Source organism: Eurosta solidaginis, chromosome 1 (assembly GCF_040869045.1).
Source record: "Eurosta solidaginis isolate ZX-2024a chromosome 1, ASM4086904v1, whole genome shotgun sequence".
NCBI classification, from domain to species: Eukaryota; Metazoa; Arthropoda; class Insecta; order Diptera; family Tephritidae; genus Eurosta; species Eurosta solidaginis.
In genome coordinates this window covers 282803364-282824187 of record NC_090319.1, presented here as the reverse complement: position 1 = coordinate 282824187, position 20824 = coordinate 282803364, and the positions used below count along the sequence as shown (strand labels likewise).

At 38.7% G+C, this 20824-nt stretch overlaps 1 protein-coding gene across 14 annotated transcripts in view; it reads left to right on the top strand.

Annotated features, from left to right (window-relative positions):
- jar (Myosin heavy chain 95F jaguar) overlaps positions 1-20824 on the top strand; it is a 141642-nt gene that overhangs the window by 102539 nt on the left and 18279 nt on the right. For all 14 annotated transcript variants that reach the window (XM_067760990.1, XM_067760989.1, XM_067760987.1 and 11 more), the window contains 12 exons: positions 3241-3314; positions 3397-3526; positions 3969-4130; positions 4254-4516; positions 6341-6747; positions 6820-7366; positions 9211-9408; positions 9471-9903; positions 10409-10650; positions 10715-10813; positions 12575-12696; positions 12846-13076. In XM_067760990.1, the coding sequence (XP_067617091.1) occupies positions 3241-3314; positions 3397-3526; positions 3969-4130; positions 4254-4516; positions 6341-6747; positions 6820-7366; positions 9211-9408; positions 9471-9903; positions 10409-10650; positions 10715-10813; positions 12575-12696; positions 12846-13076 (2908 nt within the window). The remainder of the gene's footprint in view (positions 1-3240; positions 3315-3396; positions 3527-3968; positions 4131-4253; positions 4517-6340; positions 6748-6819; positions 7367-9210; positions 9409-9470; positions 9904-10408; positions 10651-10714; positions 10814-12574; positions 12697-12845; positions 13077-20824) is intronic.

Sequence of the window (20824 nt, the reverse complement as noted above, 5' to 3'; positions counted from 1 at the left end):
TTCAATTTATGACCCTCCTATTGTCTTTACATAACATGTTAATAAAGCATTATAATTTGAGTTGCGATGTCGTCAATTTTCATTGATTTTTAGTAATTTCTTTTGAGATCTGTTTTATCATTTTTATGCTAAGTTTAAGTTATACCCCATTGTAATTAAAATTTTGCACACAATGTTGGGTTTTGTATGAGTATAGCTTAGCACACCTCCTTGTCCTTAATAAATAAATATAAAACTTGATAAAGATCAATAACTAGATTAAGTTGAACTGGCAAGCCAAGAAAGACCTCACATTGAATGAAGGTGTCCATAGTGTTACCAGACGACCAAATGAAAAAAGACCAATTAGGTACCAGAACTTACGTTATAAATTAATCCCGCCCTCTTGACAAGTACTAGAAGTTTTCTAGAAACTAATTTAATAGCTGCCTGGAGATCTGGCAACTCTGCTGGTTAGATAATAACTGGAGCCTTGACCTCGCCAGCGCAGAGCAGGAAGACGAAACGTGCTGATCCGTTTCATCCTGCAGCTCGCACTTCTTGCATCCACTATCACTCACGAGGCCTAACTTATAAGCATGTGGCGCCATAAGGCAGTGTCCAGTTAGCATGTCCATCGTGAGCCGTAAGTCTTCTCTCTTTACGGATATGGGCAACTTTGTGAGTCGTAAGATTCGCACATGATCTTAGAAATGTTGCAGCTCGCGCTTTTTTTCACATCTTTCATTTTTGATGGATCATACGCAACTCCTGTTTCCAGTTGATTTCTCCCAAAAGGATTGCTACGTCTACTGTTCATAAATCGAGTGCTGCAACCAAGTCTGCCAACTCATTGGCTTTTTCGTTACCTTCTATCCTCTTATGACCGGGAACCCAGCATAGATGTATCGGCCGGCTAAGTTATGCAATGAATTCTTTTGCAGAGATATTATTCACTTCTTTTTCTTATTTATTCATGAACTATCGGCGGTAAAAAGGGTAAACGGGACTTATCGTTGTTTTTTTTTATACTCAGTTGAGCAGAGCTCACAGAGTATATTAATTTTGTTCGCATAACGGTACCCCGTAACGGCATAAACTAATCGAGATAGATATAGACTTAAACACGATAACTTGAGTAAATTTTGAGGTATCTTAATAAAATTTGGTATGTAAGTTCCTGGGCACTCATCTCAGATCGCTATTTAAAATGAACGAAATCGGACTATAACCACGCACACCTTTTCGGTATCGAAAATTTCGAAAAACCAAAAAACCACCAAAGACGGATAAAGCGATGAAACTTGGTAGGTGGGTTGACCTTATAACGCAGAATAGAAAATTAGCGAAATTTTGGACAATGGGCGTGTCACCGCCCAGGTAATTTAAAAGTTTTGCAAGCTGTAATTTTGCAGCTGAGTATGTAATGTTCGGTTACACCCGAACTTAGCCTTCCTTACTTGTTTCATTCTAACTACGACACACCAATTCATACAGTAAACAGGGACTCATTGTTTTTCCCATAAGAACACAGCAAATTATTCAATCAAAGATCATGACATTCAATTATTCAAACCATTCTTCTTCTGAGATAGGGCTATTTTCTAATGTTTTTTTAGATAGCGCGTTTTCGAATCGTCAGCCGAAATAGGTTGATATTCTACTCAGCAGTCGATATAGGGATCTCACTAGCGCATGCTGCGAAAGTCTGAAGCTTAAAATCGACGAACTGGTTGAATCTTATAAGGGCGACTTTTAACCTGGCAAATTTATTATCGGCCAGATTTTCACGAAACGCCAAACCCCTGAGAAGACCCACGATAAGAGAGTCCTATCGTACGCAGCATCTCTATTGCGACTTCGAAGCAGTTGCCTCTCAGAGCCATTCGAAACCAAACGTGTCTTCATATAAGGCAACTCCCTTTCATGCGATTTCCTTAACCTGACGCTGGCGAAAATAATTCCAACAGCAGATCTAAGCCGTGATGGTACAATTTATTACAAGAGCGTACAATTTTTGGCGTTTGCTGATCATACTGATTTATCTAAAACCGCGTCACAAGTTTTGCCTTATTTGACGTGGATGCAGAATCGGAAAAAGGAGGTCTTGTGATGAACGAGAACAAGATTAATTGATGTATGGAAAAACGAGGAGATTTAGGCTGAGCTTCTCTTCCTATTCTGGTCATTCTACTTTATAATTTTGCCTACAAATGGGCGGGACGGGACATACATTTTTTCTACCAACGTCTGACGGCATCGACAAGCATTTTCATTTATAAGCTTTTCACGGCAGAAATATACTCGTAGTGCTTGCTAAACCACTGTCGAGGGGCGACGTCGCTTAGAAAAATTGTATCCTAATTGAAAAAACTTGTTTCTAAAGATTTAGCTTTTTCCGGACTTCGAACCCAGGACGTTTAGTGTGATAAACGAGCACGCTACCGTCACACCACGGCCGCAGCGACTTTGTATGTAATTATATTTGCGATTTCCCGGCATTCCTTGTTGCTTTGGTTCAACGACATTTTTCGACCGAACGAAAGAACGGAGATGAAGTGGCTCTTGTTGTTTCGACCACTGCAGCCGCTGTAAGAAGCTGAAGCTATCATTGAAGATAATCATCATATATATTATTTCTATTTGCTGTTTTTATGTACGGGTCCCTCTTTCGCTCTTATTTGGAATCCAAATCTATAAATAAAGTTTTCATTGTAAAGATGGAGATTCGGGCTATTAGCGAGCTTTGGGCAATTTTGGTCGTAGTGCTTTTGGATAGCTATATTTTATTAAAATAATTTGCTAAAAATAAACGATTGTGAGCACACAAAGAAGTCTATTTGTACTATGGATCTATTGTGAATATTTGCACTGCGTTACCGGCAGTTGCTCTCATAATTGATTGATATAACAGCTGATTTCTGTTGACATTTGATAAGAGACTTTTGTATTGGTTGCGCAAGATGCGCACGGGTATGGCTCGTTAAAACTAAGCGTACCCTCAATAGAAAATAGTTTTTAAGTTTCTGCATTCCTTACAAGAAGGGGTTGACTGGTTGATTAATTCTGCTTGCATAAGAATAGTTGGCTTAGCTGAGTCCACGGGCCTTTCCTACCTGCAGAAGGTCTTTCAGCTTCAGGGCTATAGTCACTAAATTTTAATTCGAGGAACTTTATACATACGTAGATAATCTTTGTTTGGTGCTTTAATACTTTTCCGTAATTTATAAAAAAAATTATGATGTCTACACTTCCTTCCAGGCGAACTTATGCTATTAAATGAAGCAACTTTTTTGGATAATTTAAAAACGCGATACTACAAAGACAAAATTTATGTAAGTGCTAAATGCAAAAATATCAACTTACTGCAATTACCATTAAAACCCAAAAAAATTATAAAATTTACTTCTTTTAAAGACTTATGTGGCCAACATACTCATTGCTGTGAATCCATATCGTGAAATTACTGATCTCTACTCATCAACTACCATTAAAAAATATACAGGACGTTCGCTTGGTGAACTGCCGCCGCATGTATTTGCTATAGGTAAGATAAGTATTTTAAGATAAAAGAAATTCCTATTTGCACATTACAACACTGAACGAAAAAAGTATATGTTTTCCAAGAAAAATTTTATGAAAACCTCTCCAAAAACCAGTTTTCATAGAATTAAAAAAATATTTCTTAGAATATAAATATTTTTTCTTAAAATCTATGAACCCATTCATAGAATATAAGAAAAAATACATATATTCTAAAAATATTTTTTAAATTCTATGAACACCGGTTTTTGGAGAGGTTTTCATGAAATTTTTGGTTCAGTGAAGCAGCAAACCAGTTGTTTTAGCAAAACAAAGAAAATGAAAAAAAAAATATATTTCTTAAAAACTTGCTAAACTCACCTGAAGTACGTTCTGCATGTGCATATTCAAGCTCTTATAATACTCATATAAATACCTACATACTTGTAAAAGTTTTATCTTTTTAGCTGATAAGGCGATACGCGATATGCGCGTACTCAAATCGTCACAATCGATTATCGTATCTGGCGAATCGGGCGCTGGCAAAACAGAATCAACAAAATATCTACTCAAATATTTATGCCATTCAAGTGATAGTGCCGGTCCCATTGAACAAAAAATTTTAGATGGTATGTATTGGATATAGGTTATTAAACACCTTCAGAGTATAAAGTACATACATATAGACATTAATTAATCCTAGATATTTTTATCAAGTTTTTATACTCATACATTTTATCATTTCATTACAGCCAATCCTGTACTTGAAGCTTTTGGTAATGCAAAAACTACGCGTAATAATAATTCGTCTCGTTTTGGTAAATTTATTGAAGTTCATTATGATGCAAAATGTCAAGTTGTGGGCGGCTATATTTCACATTATTTATTGGAGAAAAGTCGTATTTGTACGCAAAGCTCAGAGGAGCGGAATTATCATGTATTCTATATGTTGTTGGCAGGTGCGCCACAACAATTGCGCGATAAGCTGAATTTGGGTAAACCAGATGATTATCGGGTTAGTAAAAAATAATAAAAAAAAAACTTGGTAGAAATTTAGAAATATAATAAATTGGGTGATCCATGGGTATTTTTGAAATACCTAATGGATAATATTTCGCGCTTATGGTTATGGAACAGTTGCGGTATGGTTACGTTTACAGTTAAGCTAACGATTACGTTTAGAATTATGGTTACTCTTGCGATTACAATCAGAATAAGGGTACTTTGACTATGTATATATAAGGCGCGATGTACCTCCGAAGAGATTTTGGCCGAGTTTCTCTTACCTACATGTTTTGTCCCCACTCTGCACGGCATCTGCAAGGCAAATGTGTTATCCATTTTATATTGAAATTATATCGGTACTTGTTTCATAACAAACCGTCGATAACTTTAAAAATGCAAAAACATTTTTTTTTTTCTAACAAATGGATAACTTTACAATGATAAATCGATAATACGCCAATAAGAAATTGGTAACACTCCGATAACAAATCGATAGCTTTTTGATAATATATCGACAACTATTGGATAAATAATCGACAACTGTTGGACAATATGTCAATAACAAACTAACACGCTCTTCCGTTTTCATTTCCTTATCTACCCTACCCTCGAACACTCCAAACTTTTTAAAGCTATCGGTTGTAAACTTTAGACAACACAAATAAAAATACACACTTAATCGTGGCTTACTCCACTTTTCCAAAAATTTTTTGCATATACCAGATATGTAGGATATACCGAAATATCATTAATCTGCTCGAAGCAGATTTGTTATTATTATTAATATAAATTTTATCGTAGTGAGGGGCGTGGCCTCACCCTCTTTTTGAAAACGTTAATAGTCTATGCTGTGATCGATGACCATTTAAACTTACTCTCCAAATTTCATAAATATTGGTGCGAGAACCTTGGACGTTAAATTCGGGTTTACATTGGGAATTTAATGGCATAAAACTGATCATAGCATGCCGCCATCTATAAGCAGTTTTTAAGATGTATAATCTAACCAATTCGGAACGATTTTGAAGACATGATGTAAATCGCTTAGGGTGTATTGAATTCCGTAAGCCAAGCACATGTCCTCACATTATTAACTGGCGCCTAACCGCCTAAGCGATTTGGCCGGTTGATAACAAGTTACGCCAGCTATCCTAACTGAAGCCAAATCGAAGCACCAAGGGAGCCCAAATCTGCTTCTTCCTTTCTCTCCCAACTGAGTGGAGGTCTCCCCCTTCCTCTGCTTCGAAATTGCGGTATCGACTGAAATACTTTCTTGGCCGGAGCGTCTTAATCCATTCGCATAACACGAGCTCAAAGGCCACTATCTTCATATCTGCGTAAAGCTCATCATTATCATACCTCCTTTCATACTTGCCGTTGGCATCACGGACAAGACCATAAATCATCCGGAGAACTCTTCTCTCGAAAACTCTGAGAGCCATCTCATCTCCTCTCGACACCGTCCATGATTCCGAACTATATATCAGGACCGGTATGATGAGCGGATTGTGAAGCGTGGTTTTTTTCGTCGAAAGAGGACTTTACTTTTCAACTGCCTGCTTAGTCCAAAGTAGCAGTTGTTGGTAAGAGTTATTAACAGTTTGATTTATGCGCTGACATTGTTATTGCTGTAATGCTGGTTCCCAAATAGACGGAGTCCTTCACAATCTCCAATTTATATCTGTCAACGGTGACGTTGCTGGCAAAGCACGAATGCGATGATTCTCTCTTGGCTGAGAACTGGTGGCGCGTTTGTTCCTACGCCCTTATACATTTGATTTGTATAGATTACCTCACTTATGTATAACAATTTCTTTTCATCTCTCTACCGCAGTATCTTTCCGGCTGTACACAATATTTTTCCAATGCAAAAACGGAACAACTCATACCGGCTGGCCAAAAATCGACGAATCATATGAAAAAAGGACCTTTAAAAGACCCCATAATCGATGATTATAATCATTTCCAAAATCTCGATCGTGCATTGGGACGTTTGGGTCTGAGTGAAGTGAATAAATTAGAAATTTATTCTTTAGTAGCAGCTGTCTTGCATTTGGGTAATATTTCATTCGAAGAAATACCAGATGATGCGCGTGGTGGCTGTCAAGTATCGGAATCTTCAGAGAAGTCATTAACCACAACATCGAAATTGTTGGGTGTTGATCCCTCAGAACTGCGACAAGCGCTGGTGTCGCGTGTAATGCAAAGTAAAGGAGGTGGATTCAAGGGTACAGTTATTATGTAAGTCTTATACATTTTTATACAATTTTTTGAATTGTGAATTAATAATATTTGCTTCATACAAAATTTCAGGGTTCCTTTGAAAATCTATGAGGCCAACAATGCACGTGATGCACTCGCCAAAGCAATTTATAGTCGACTCTTTGATCGTGTTGTGGGGCTGATTAATCAAAGTATTCCATTCCAAGCTTCAAATTTCTATATTGGCGTATTGGATATCGCTGGTTTCGAATATTTCACAGTGAATTCATTTGAACAGTTTTGTATAAACTATTGTAATGAGAAATTACAAAAATTCTTCAATGACAATATACTCAAAAATGAGCAAGAGCTATACAAGAGCGAAGGACTGAATGTACCGGAAATCACATTTACCGATAATCAGGATATTATCGATTTAATTGAAGCAAAAGCGAATGGTATTTACACACTATTGGATGAGGAATCGAAATTGCCAAAACCATCAGCACAACATTTTACAGCTGAAGTGCATAAGGCGTGGTCAAATCATTTCCGTTTAGGCTTGCCGCGTTCATCACGTTTGAAGGCGCATCGTACTTTAAGGGATGAGGATGGGTTTTTGGTGCGTCATTTTGCTGGTGCTGTCTGCTATAATACGGTGAGTAAAGTGATTGGGAAAGTGGGTGATGGGAGATTTAAGGTGTAGGTAGTGGCTTGCATGTTGTTATGGGGGTTTTTTTTCATTATAGAAGTGAAACTTCTTAAAGGTCTTTGCACGCTAACTGAACTAGCATCTGACATCGATCTCATAACCCAGAAGATGTAAAATGTCTTATAACAAAATCTCGCGGGCAGCTTTTTTGTGTGAAAGAATCATCTCAGATACTCACTTATGATTTTGGGAGTTTGCCATTTGTTTCAGACCCCTTTTTGTTGTAATACAAGACTTTATACGCGGATCCGTTCGCCCGAAGGAAAAAAACATAAAATTTCGTTGAATGGAAAAGTTAGTTTCCAACATTGCTTAGGGCTCGATCTAACCCCTAACCCTCATACAAAATAATCCTTATTAAATCAGACTGGTAACGATTTGAGAAAAAGAACTATTCCCGAAAAATGTTTAAATGGTTTCAGAACAAACAGGAAAAGAGCCCAAAACAGTCCCGAAATAATACTATAATAATTGCACCACCCAATTATCTACAATTAATCGCAAATCATGCCGAAATGATCCGGAGATAGTCTCAAAATAATCCTTTATCGATCCTGAATTGACTCTGACACGGTCCCGGTACAGTCCAAAACAATATCAAAATGATTCAGAAATAGTCCCGTAAACAAAATCGGCATGACGAAGTTACTGAGAAATTTTTCCGAAGTAATACAGAAATAAATAAATAAATAAAAAAATAAATGTAAGGCGCGATAACCTCCGAAGAGATCTAAGGCCGAGCTTCTCTTCCAATTTGCGTCGTGCTCCTCTTGATTTTCCCTACAAATTGGCCGGACGGGACCTACACGTTTTATGCCGACTCCGAACGGCATCTGCAAGTCAGATGAGTTTTCACTAAAGCTTTTCATGGCAGAAATACACCCGGAGCGCTTGCCAAACACTGCCGAGGGGCGACCCCGCTTAGAAAAATTGTCTTCTAATTGAAAAACCTCATTTCTAAAATTTTGATGTTGCTTTGCCCGGGAGTTGAACCCAGGGCATACGGTGTGATAGGCGGAGCACGCTACCATCACACCACGGACAGAAATCCTTAAAAAAATTCGTATGCAATCCCAAATTAAACTCCGAAACGGCCCTGTAATAGATCCAACATAGTCCTAAATGATCCCGAACATAATCCCGAAACGGTCCTAAAATAAACCTGAAATGATCCTGGAAGGAATTATTCCCGAAATTATTTCGAAGCAGTTCCGTAGCGGTTCCGGTTTTTGAATATTCCCCAATTTATCCTGATAACAATCACAACAATAGTCACCAAATTATACCGAAACTGTCCGGAAATGATTTCGGAAACAGCTCCAAACTAGTCCGTAGTGCCGAATTTGCATAGAACTACTGCCGCATTGTTTCGCTTCATAGTGCTCTTATGGAATATCCCAATTTTCTGCAACGATTTACATTCTACAAAACTTTGTGTAGCAACATATTTGTTTGGCCATATATTGACCTTATCTATCAGGCGAAGCAACGCAACAAAGCGTTCTATGTAACTTCGGCATAAATAATTTCGATACTGAAAATAATATCGGAATGATCCAAGGATAGTCCGAAAATAGACCCAAAGCCTGCCAGTATTCAACCCAAAATGGTGCGGTAGTAGTTCCGATCTTATCCATTAAAACAAATATTATTGGTTTAGGTCAAAGAGACTCAGAGCTATAACTAAAAAACTGTTCCAGAGTGGAGGCGATAGGGGGGCTTGAACTTAAACATAATTTTGAGTGGGACCCACTTATTTAAAAAAAATGTTTGTTTTTGTTGATTTTTAGGAACAATTTATTGAGAAAAACAACGATGCACTGCATGCCTCACTTGAAGGGTTGGTGCAAGAGTGTGAGAATCCATTGCTGAAAACGCTTTTCCCATCAGGCAGTAACACTGCGTTACGTGGTAAATTGAATTTCATTTCTGTGGGCTCGAAATTTAAAACACAACTTGCCGAGTTAATGGAGAAATTAGAAAAGAATGTAAGTCACATAAAATCTTTAAGTATCAAATCAAATAATTACATTTTCCATCATATTTTAAGGGCACCAATTTTATACGCTGCATCAAACCAAACAGCAAAATGGTGGATCGTGATTTTGAGGGTGGACTTGCTTTGGCACAGCTGAAATGTTCGGGCACAATTTCTGTGCTCGAGCTTATGGAGCATGGCTATCCATCACGTGTACCCTTTGCTGATTTATATAATATGTATAAATCAGTTTTACCACCTGAATTAGCTAAGCTACCGCCACGCACTTTCTGTGAAGCTATGCTGCAATCGCTTAATCTCAGTTCAAAAGATTTCAAATTTGGCGTAAAGAAAGTATTTTTCCGTCCGGGAAAATTTGTTGAATTCGATCGCATTATGAAATCAGATCCGGAAAATCTTTTGGCTATCGTAGCCAAGGTAAAAAAATGGTTGATACGTTCGCGTTGGGTGAAATCTGCGCTGGGTGCGGTGTGTGTAATAAAATGTGAGTAGAAAAAGTATATATTGTTGTTATAAGGACACTCCCCGAAGGCCTTGGGTAATGTCCTTTGTTGATGGTCCTTTGCCGGATGCAGATCCGGTACGTTCCGGTACCAAGCCCGGCCATCTCGGGAACGATTTGTTATGACCACCTGCGACCTTCTAGGCCATCGCGCCCTCCCACCCCTTAGATCCATGAGGAATTCGGGATGGCCAGAGCCTCGACTGTTAATGAAACAGGATTCGCCACGGATAGGTGAGGTTGACAATTGGGTTTGGAGAAGCTATGTATTGCGTTGGCATCCTGAATGGGCTGCGCTACACAAACCCCTTCAATCCAGTATTTTAGTCGCCTCTTACGACAGGCATACCTACCGCGGGTATATTCTAACCCCCTAACCCGTTGGGGGTATAAAAATTATATAATTGTTTTTTATTGTGTCATTCAGTTGTTTATTTATATTGATTGTTTTATTTGTTTAATATTTACATTCTTTCATTTTCCTTAGTACGCAATCGTATCAAATATCGCAACAATTGTGTGTTGCTCATACAACGCACTGTACGCGGTTATTTGGCGCGTAAACAGCATCGTCCACGTTATCAAGGTATTGGCAAAATCAATAAAATACGTTTTAATGCTCAAAGGACAATCGAAATTGCTGGTGGGCTAAAAAAGGGACGCGATGAATTTATCAATGAGGTGAAAGGTATACATCGGCAAGTGGATGAGGCCATAATACATATTAAGGTATGTCTACAATTGATTAAAATAAGATACATATGTTAAATAAGTTTTTGTTTTTTTTTTTCAGACAAATGAGAAAATCTCGTCTAAGGAAATTGATGGTTTATACACAGTGGTAATGGCCAATATGAACAAGCTCACCGTTGATTTGAATACTAAATTGAAGGTGAGTTTCTTGTTTACAGATTGTTAAAAAATAAATAAATACCAACCTAAAATAATTAAGAAATGTTTAGTTCAAGTGAAGCAAAACATTATATACCTAGCTGTGTCATATATCGTTGTTCTCCTACTAAAAACTTGAATGTGTGAATGTTCGGTAACCAAGCTTTAAAGTGGGGCTGGCCCAATTCGTCGTTTCGGCAATGTTTTCGAAATCATATAATCGTGATTTTTTTTATTATTTCTTCTTTGGGACAACTTTATGATTATATTCGGCATTGCCACAGCGTATTTTCCGGACCATCTTGGAACTGTTTGGGATCATTTCAGGGGTATATCCGGTTAATTTCGCTAATATTTCGGGATGATTTAGGAACTATCTGCAGAGTATTCCGATATTGTTTTTGGCAATGAGCTCTCCTTGAACATTCGGATTATTTGTAGTTTGTGAAAAAGAAAAATTTTGTAACATTTACAACTCTGAGCCGATTAGGCCTAGATTAATAAAGTTTGCTACGGAGGTCACGCAAATTTTTATATTTCAAATCATGGAGTTTCATATTTGCAAAATAAGCACAGATTGCATTTAACCAGTTAACCAGAATAGCAGTTCGGTTTATTACGGATAACAAGCGATATCCAAGCACAAAAAAAGGTTCTCTCAGTGAGATATGTATGTTTATTTTTGAATTTTTTGCTGCTTTTCTCAATAATTAACTTTTATTTTCAAATGTTTTCTCACTTTGGGGTTTTGAGGTCATGCAGGGATTATTTCCAGGACGAATTTCTGAGACTATTTCGAGACTTTTGTGGTAATGCTGTGATCATTCCGGAACTGTTTTGAGATCACTTTAGGGTTATTTTAGGTACTATTTCGAGGCCAAGTTCGAAATGTGTTAGGAAATATTACGGAATTATTTGCGCGATTATTTAGAGACTATTTTGAGGTCGTTATAGAATCATTTGAGTATCGTGTCTTTTTAAAGCAAATACTACTATTTCGGGGTTATTTGAATACTATTTTGGAATCATTTAGCAAGGTTCGACTACGAAAAGTTATCCGATTATGTGTTATTATTATCGCATTGTTATCGGAATTTTATTGATTCCTTATCGACGAGTTATCGTTGTTTTCGGAAAAATTTCTAATAGTTATAAAAACGTTATCGACGTGTTATCAACAAAATATCAATTTTTATCCAAAATTTATCCAAAAAATATCGATTTGCTATCGAAAAGCTTTAGTTTTTTTATCGAAAAAATATCGATTTCTAATGGAAAAAAATCGCTTTGTTGTTGAAAATATACTTATAAAGGGGAATGGAGGGAAACTATACTATGTAAAAAGGTACTAATATCATATTGTTTGAATCTATTTGAATAAACAAATATATATTTGCATCGATATAAGCAAAAAATTATATATAAATGCCGATCCTCATATCTTTGCATTTGAACCTTATAAACATCGATTTAAAAAGGATAAGTATCGATTAACACAAAAAACAATCGATAATAATATATAAATGCCGCTCACAAGATATAAAATCGATAAATTCGCCGAATTCGTGAACAGTATAATAAAACCGGTGATACAAAAGATTCAAAGCTTCACAGCTAGGTATAAAAGCTGACTCATTATGCTTGCTAAAACAAATACAAGTAAACATTTCTGCTTAATTTCATGCACAAAAAATGCCTTTGTTTACCATAGAAAAAGTCACTTCCTTACACAAACTTTCATCATCACTTTATCTTTTCACAGGAACAAAAGCAAGCCGAAGAGCAGGAACGTCTGCGCAAAATACAGGAAGCGCTCGAGGCCGAACGACGCGCCAAGGAAGAGGAAGAGCGCAAGAAATTAGAAGAGGAAGAAAATAAACGACTGTAAGCATCAAAAAAGCGCATATAAACACACACACATCCCACTAAACGCAACACACCACCCTACACATTCATGTTGAAATATCCTGAATAATATTTGCAAACAATTTTCCAAACCGTCAACTTACAAAAAAAATTTAATTTATTTATAGCAAAGCTGAAATGGAATCACGTCGTAAAGTTGAAGAAGTGCAACGTGTTAAGCAAGAAGAAGAGGATCGTAGGGCGGCATTAGCGTTGCAAGCGCAATTAGAGAAGGAAGCACAAGCTGACGCCAAGTATAGGCAACAGCTTGAGCAAGAGCGTCGTGATCATGAATTGGCTTTGCGTTTGGCTAACGAAACAAATGGCATGGTGGAAGACAGTCCACCTGTTATACGCAAGTATGTTGAGTGCATAATTATATGCATATATACATTAGGGTGGGTCGATTTGTATGGACGAAAGTTAACCGATATCGCGCCATCAATTTTTCGATAGGATTTGGGCTCAGAAAAAAAACTTCCACTACGCATACCCAAACAAATAATTTACGAGCCTGCGGAATTTCATTGTTTTACTTTTTTTCGACTTTGATTTTTAAGGTTTTTTTCATGACCTACCAAAAAAAGTTTTCATATGTATTACCCGTCCGACCCAAAAATATCCGCTAAAAACGTTGTCGGTGACAGTTTTTTGAAAAAAAAAAATATTTTTTAGCGGACATTTTTGGGTCGGACAAGATATACGTGAAATTTTTTTAGTAGGTCATGAAAAAAAACCTGAAAAATCAAAGTCGAAAAAAAGTCAAAAAAATGAAATTTCGCAGGCTTGGAAATATTTTTTTTTTGGGTATAAGTAGTGGAACTTTTTTTCCTGAGCCCAAATCCTATCGAAAAATCGATGGCGCGATATCGGTTAATAAATCGACCCAGTCTAATATATGTACATACATATATATTTTTTAAGTTATTAAAAATATTTTGTTTTTGTTTTGCACATAGTTTAAGAATGCTTTGTATATTTAATTCATGGGGTATTTTTGTGGTGGACGGTATACTTTCTATTTGTAACTTCCAAAAATCTTAAAAAATTCAAAGATTTATAGGGCTCGTAAAATTGACATACCTTGCACATTTTAAATTAAAAGAGCTTTGTAAACATGTTTATATTTATTTTTTAATGAAGCGGTTAACATGTATAATGCCAAATTTATTTCGTTAGTGCTACTGGAAAACATTTATGTATAATACAAGGCCCGATAAGCTCCGAAGAGACTTTAGGCTGCGCTTCTCTTCCAATTTGCGTCGTGCTCCTTTTAATTTTTCCTACAAATTGGAGGGATGGGACCTTCGTGTTGAACGACATCTGCAAGAAAGATGAGTTTTCACTCAGAAGCTTTTCAGCGCAGAAATACACTTAGAGTGTTTGCCGAATCACTGCCGAAGGGCGACTCCGCTTAGAAAAACTTGTTTCTAAATTTTTGATGTTATTTTGTCCGGGCTGCAATTTCAAATTGTTACTAAAGAAACTGTAAAACTACTGATAGTAAATATTTCTTGTAAAGTGTTCGCGAAATGATAGTTCTGCCTGCAACGAATATGACACACGCTAATCGGATGCAGAGCGGTACAGTTGATAGCCTCACTTGTACAATCAGCACTTAATTCTAAATTAAATAATCAAAGGCTTCGACAAGTTCAGAACCACCTTCAACTGAACCAGTTAAGAAAGGTTTGCAAAGGGGAGCAATTGCCATTGAAGGAATCTCAATGTGATAGATCTGCACTAGTCCGGAAATAGTACGATACCTTGCAGGGGTTTTCCGGTCATAAACTCTATGCATGCTACGTTGGGATACATGTTAGCCCGCTTGTCGTACGAACGATTTAATCTTTGGTTACTGTAAAGATTACGCCATTATCCTTACGAGCCGACCAGGCAGATCAAAGATGGTTCCCAGACGTAATAATATAAAATTTTATGGAAAATTAAATTTGGAAAGCTTTTTCGAACTGTGGGATATTAAGACCGAATAACTTCTTAAATATTTAGAGATTAAGGCTTAATGAAATAATTGGTCAAGTTTTCTACATTAAAGCCCTAATTGAACTCAATCCTCCATACAAAATAAAAATTCTTAATTATGTCATTATTGCTTTATTGAATGTGTAAAATCCAGTCTGTTTTGCTTGGTGCTTCAAATTTCATTGTCAATGTAACAAATGACAATCAAAAATAAATTATTTTCAACAATTTACGAAACATAGAAAAAGATTGTAAAGGTCTACAAGTAGGATATGTAGCAGCACGCACATAAACAGCCACGCTCACCTGATAAAATGCTTGTTCTTGGTCGTTTTTTTTTGCGGGTGCTATTTAGCACTGTTGTGCTTCTTAGGTCCAAGAAAAGTGTAGCTGCTAATGAAAACTGCGTAAAATTTATATCGTAAAACTACAAGGAAATATTCTTATTTACTTTCAAACGAGCACTTAATTATATCTCTCTTTAAAATCCAGATGTTTTGGACAATTTTAATTAACAAATTGTGATACTTTATTACCGGGGACGATTGCTAAAACACGACCAAAACCGTCGGGGGAGGTATTAATAGACGCGTTTTTGCCTCGCTTCCAATAATTCGTATACTTTTTCGCCTTTGGACTATTGATAACAGGACAAAACGCGTCTTTTAATTTCTCTCCACATTTTTGGACGGGTTATTGCAGTCGACCTTGGTTTCAAACAGTTTTTCGCGGAGAGCTGACCGAAGTGTCAAACGGCAGTGTGTAAGAAAGAGAAGGGAATTGTTTCCTTCTCATACATATCATACTTGTAAACCTGTACTATGTAGAAAAACACGAAAAAATTTAAAATTTAATTTTCGCTGCATTTGTTGCAAAAGATAATGAGGCTTTTTCGAAAATAGTCGGTTTCCTTTGTCTGGTCAACCGCCGAGGGGCTGCCGGCGTCTCGCTTAGTTCCGGATCTCTTTCCGGTGTCGCCTGCCGTGCTGGTGTTGAATGCGATGGCGGTGTATCGTCCTGTATTATTGTAGTGTTGGGAGTAGAGAACCCTTCCAAATCTTCTTCTGATCCCAATGATATATTTTGTGGTGATTCTATGGGCGCTTCGACTTCTTCGTGGTTTTCTACTATACCCGATGCAGCTGTGCCGTTCTCCTTAGCTGCAACTCTCGTTTCATGATGATTCACTTCCGGTGTTGCTTTATCGGGCCCCGCGTGTGACTTCCGTATTTGGCCTACATGTCTTTTTATCATTTTCCCATTGAATTGTATTTGATAGTGAAGATCCCCTAGACGGGCGTGTATTGTTCCTTTGAGCCACTTAGAAATTCGCGGGTTACCCGACAGGAAGTATACGTTTTGATTTACCTTGAACTCTCTTCCCTTTTTCTTGAGATGCATGTATTGTTTTTCCTCTACTTTCCTCGAGATTTCCTCTGGTCGAATCAAGTCCAATCGTGTTCGTAGCTGCCGCCCCATAAACAATAGTGCTAGCGAGGTGCCTGTTGTCGAATGTGGTGCATTTTTGTAATATCTCAAGAATTCGTTTATGTTTTCCTGCAAAGAACTATTCGTGGTACCCATTGATTTCAATGCGTTCTTGACCGTCTGTACGCTTCGCTCTGCTTGTCCATTAGTTGCCGGGTGATACGATGCTGAGTATTTGTGATATTTAACACCGACTGTAGTCAGGAAGTTGTTAAATTCCGCGGACGTGAAATCTGTTCCATTATCAGATACAACCGTTTGAGGAACGCCATAAGCCGCAAATACGTCGTCCAGCAAAGTAATTGTCGCGGCCGCCGTAATTGATTTAGTGATTTTCACCTCTAACCACTTGCTATACGCATCCGAGATTATCAGTAGCATTGCTCCTTCGAACGGCCCCGCATAGTCAATATCAATGCGTTCCCACGGTCCCTTGGGATACTCCCAATGATGATCGCCCTTTTTCCCGGGTTTGTTTGCCTGTTTTGCACATGCCATTGTTCGCCATGTTCTCGATATCATTGTCAATGCCCGGCCAGTATATGAACGAGCGGGCGATTCCTTTCATCTTGACAATCCATAGGTGTGATGTGTGTAAATTGTCAAGCAGTTTGGCTCTGTACTTTGGTGGAATGACGACGCGATGCTCGAACATCAAACATCCTGACGATAGCTTGTAACTCACTTCTGTGGACTTGTATCCTGTCCTCTTCAAGTATTGACCTGTTTCCAGCAGTTTAATTATTTTACCCAGTCGCTCGTCTTTTCTGGATTCGTTTGCAATTTTGTCGGATCTTAATGGTAATTGGTTGATTTGGCGAATCACAAAGTTGTCGAACTCGTCGTATTCGTCTGGATTATCCGTATATGCCTGCCGCACCTGTCCCACCTGTAATGGTTGCTGTCGTAGAGGGTGGACCCGTGAAAGATAGTCGGCGTTAGCGTTTGCCTTTGAATTTTTGTACACCACTTCGAAATCAAATCTACTCAGAAAGTCTGCGTAATTAGCCATTCTGCTAATGCAAAATACTGGTAGAGACTTGTCTGGTTGTAAAATGTGTGACAACGGTTTATGATCTGTGATTAGCGTGAAATGACGCGCGTATAAATATTTGAAAATTTTCTGAACTGCCCATACTATTGCCAGTGCCTCTTTGTCCATCTGTGGGTATCGCTGTTCTGCAGTATTCAGTGTTCAACTTGCGTATGCAATGGGTCGTTCAGTTCCGTTCTCTAAGCGATGTGATAGCACCGCTCCCATCCCTGTTTGACTCGCGTCCGTCGCTAGTAGAACCGGTAGTGCCGGGTTGTAGGGTATCAAGACTTGTGGAGAAACCAGCGCCTGTTTTAGATACTCAAAGGCTGAATTTGCCTCTTTGGACCTGTGAAATTTTTCGCTTTTCAGCATATCGCGCAATGGTCGCGCTCTCGTCGCCAGGTCTGGGATAAATGCACTATAGTAAGTAGCTTTTCCTAAAAACAGCTGTATCTCCTCCACATTCGTTGGTTTGGGGCTATTCAGTACAGCTTCAATGTGTTTGTCAGATTTATGCACCCCCTGTGCGTCGATGCGATGGCCTAAAAACTCCACCGATGGAGTAGCAAAAACACACTTTGACTTATTTAAGCGTAGACCATTGCATTTGATGCGATTTAGCGTTGTCGCCAAAACCCTCAGCAGCTCTTCAAAATTTTCCGCGAACACCAAGATGTCATCAAAGAAATTTAAAACGTTTGGCACTCCTTGCAGGAGCGTCTCCATTTTTCTTTGCCAAATAGCTGGAATATTTGCTGCCCCATATACCGCACGAGTCGGTCGTACTAGTCCGTGTGTAGCTGTGTTTAATGTCAAAACATGTGCGAAATCATCGTCGATCGTAAGGTGTGTATATGCGTCGTTATATCCAAGTGACAAAATATCGCCGCTTTTTTCATTTTATTGAACAAGTATTCCGCTTTAGGAATCGGATGTTCGTCAATAATCATTCTTGGATTAACCGTTGGCTTGTAATTGCCAGTGATGCGAATATCTCCATTTTTTTCGCGACTACATGTGTTTCTGAAGCCCATTCCGAATGCTCTACTCTCACGTAAAAGCCAGACTGGATTTTGCGATATATTTCCTTGGCATACGCCTCTCTCAATGCCATTGGTATTTCGCGTGCTCGTGCGAACACTGGTGTGGCTCCCGCCTTCAGCTTCACTTTTGCAGGCGGTCCTCTCAACTTACCTGCTGTCGTGTCAAAGACTTCTTCGTAACTTGCAAGGAGATGTTGCAGCCGTTCTCGTTGGTTTTCTGAAAGTTTTGGCGCGGTTGAACTTATAGAGTTAATTTGCCTGGCTGACGAAAATAGCTCCGAAAAGTTAATTTGACGTGCGAATTGTAAGATCCATTCTCTGCCGCAAAGTGTATCGAAATCTTCTTGGACAACATACAGATTCAGGCGCCGCTTAGTCCTCCCCATTGATGCGGTTACTACAACCCTACCCATGCAGTTCACTCTATGCCCCGTGTAGCTTGTAAATCGCCTATCTGTTTTTAATAATCTAAAATTCGGTTTTATAGTGCGAAGAGTTTTATAATTAATAATGGCGCATGGGGCACCCGTGTCAAGCTCCATCTGTATTTGCTTTCCATCGATATTTACGTGAAGCATTTTTCTGTCTACTGCTTTACATACATTAATGCTGTTCAGCTGCTGAACTGGTTCGAGCTCATCCTCTGAAATATGATCTAGTTTTGCCTTGCACACTTTTGCAATGTGGCCCAATTTTCCACACGAAAAACATTTGGAGCTACTGAATTTGCAGTCTTCTGCTGTGTTGGCCCCCACATCCGTAACAATTTGCGGTTTTTTCTTTTGGCTTCTTCGTCAACTTTTCAGCATTTGCATTTCTTTTTGTTTTGACTGGTTCGTATCCCAGTTTAAACGTTGGTTCACTTGGTTGTTCCCACTCTGTACACTTCAGATCTGTTGTTGCACTTTGTGCTAGTTCGATTGTGTGCGCAATTTCGTTTGGCTCTGTACTTTGGTAGAATGACGACGCGATGCTCGAACATCAAACATCCTGACGATAGCTTGTAACTCACTTCTGTGGACTTGTATCCTGTCCTCTTCAAGTATTGACCTGTTTCCAGCAGTTTAATTATTTTACCCAGTCGCTCGTCTTTTCTGGATTCGTTTGCAATTTTGTCGGATCTTAATGGTAATTGGTTGATTTGGCGAATCACAAAGTTGTCGAACTCGTCGTATTCGTCTGGATTATCCGTATATGCCTGCCGCACCTGTCCCACCTGTAATGGTTGCTGTCGTAGAGGGTGGACCCGTGAAAGATAGTCGGCGTTAGCGTTTGCCTTTGAATTTTTGTACACCACTTCGAAATCAAATCTACTCAGAAAGTCTGCGTAATTAGCCATTCTGCTAATGCAAAATACTGGTAGAGACTTGTCTGGTTGTAAAATGTGTGACAACGGTTTATGATCTGTGATTAGCGTGAAATGACGCGCGTATAAATATTTGAAAATTTTCTGAACTGCCCATACTATTGCCAGTGCCTCTTTGTCCATCTGTGGGTATCGCTGTTCTGCAGTATTCAGTGTTCAACTTGCGTATGCAATGGGTCGTTCAGTTCCGTTCTCTAAGCGATGTGATAGCACCGCTCCCATCCCTGTTTGACTCGCGTCCGTCGCTAGTAGAACCGGTAGTGCCGGGTTGTAGGGTATCAAGACTTGTGGAGAAACCAGCGCCTGTTTTAGATACTCAAAGGCTGAATTTGCCTCTTTGGACCTGTGAAATTTTTCGCTTTTCAGCATATCGCGCAATGGTCGCGCTCTCGTCGCCAGGTCTGGGATAAATGCACTATAGTAAGTAGCTTTTCCTAAAAACAGCTGTATCTCCTCCACATTCGTTGGTTTGGGGCTATTCAGTACAGCTTCAATGTGTTTGTCAGATTTATGCACCCCCTGTGCGTCGATGCGATGGCCTAAAAACTCCACCGATGGAGTAGCAAAAACACACTTTGACTTATTTAAGCGTAGACCATTGCATTTGATGCGATTTAGCGTTGTCGCCAAAACCCTCAGCAGCTCTTCAAAATTTTCCGCGAACACCAAGATGTCATCAAAGAAATTTAAAACGTTTGGCACTCCTTGCAGGAGCGTCTCCATTTTTCTTTGCCAAATAGCTGGAATATTTGCTGCCCCATATACCGCACGAGTCGGTCGTACTAGTCCGTGTGTAGCTGTGTTTAATGTCAAAACATGTGCGAAATCATCGTCGATCGTAAGGTGTGTATATGCGTCGTTATATCCAAGTGACAAAATATCGCCGCTTTTTTCATTTTATTGAACAAGTATTCCGCTTTAGGAATCGGATGTTCGTCAATAATCATTCTTGGATTAACCGTTGGCTTGTAATTGCCAGTGATGCGAATATCTCCATTTTTTTCGCGACTACATGTGTTTCTGAAGCCCATTCCGAATGCTCTACTCTCACGTAAAAGCCAGACTGGATTTTGCGATATATTTCCTTGGCATACGCCTCTCTCAATGCCATTGGTATTTCGCGTGCTCGTGCGAACACTGGTGTGGCTCCCGCCTTCAGCTTCACTTTTGCAGGCGGTCCTCTCAACTTAC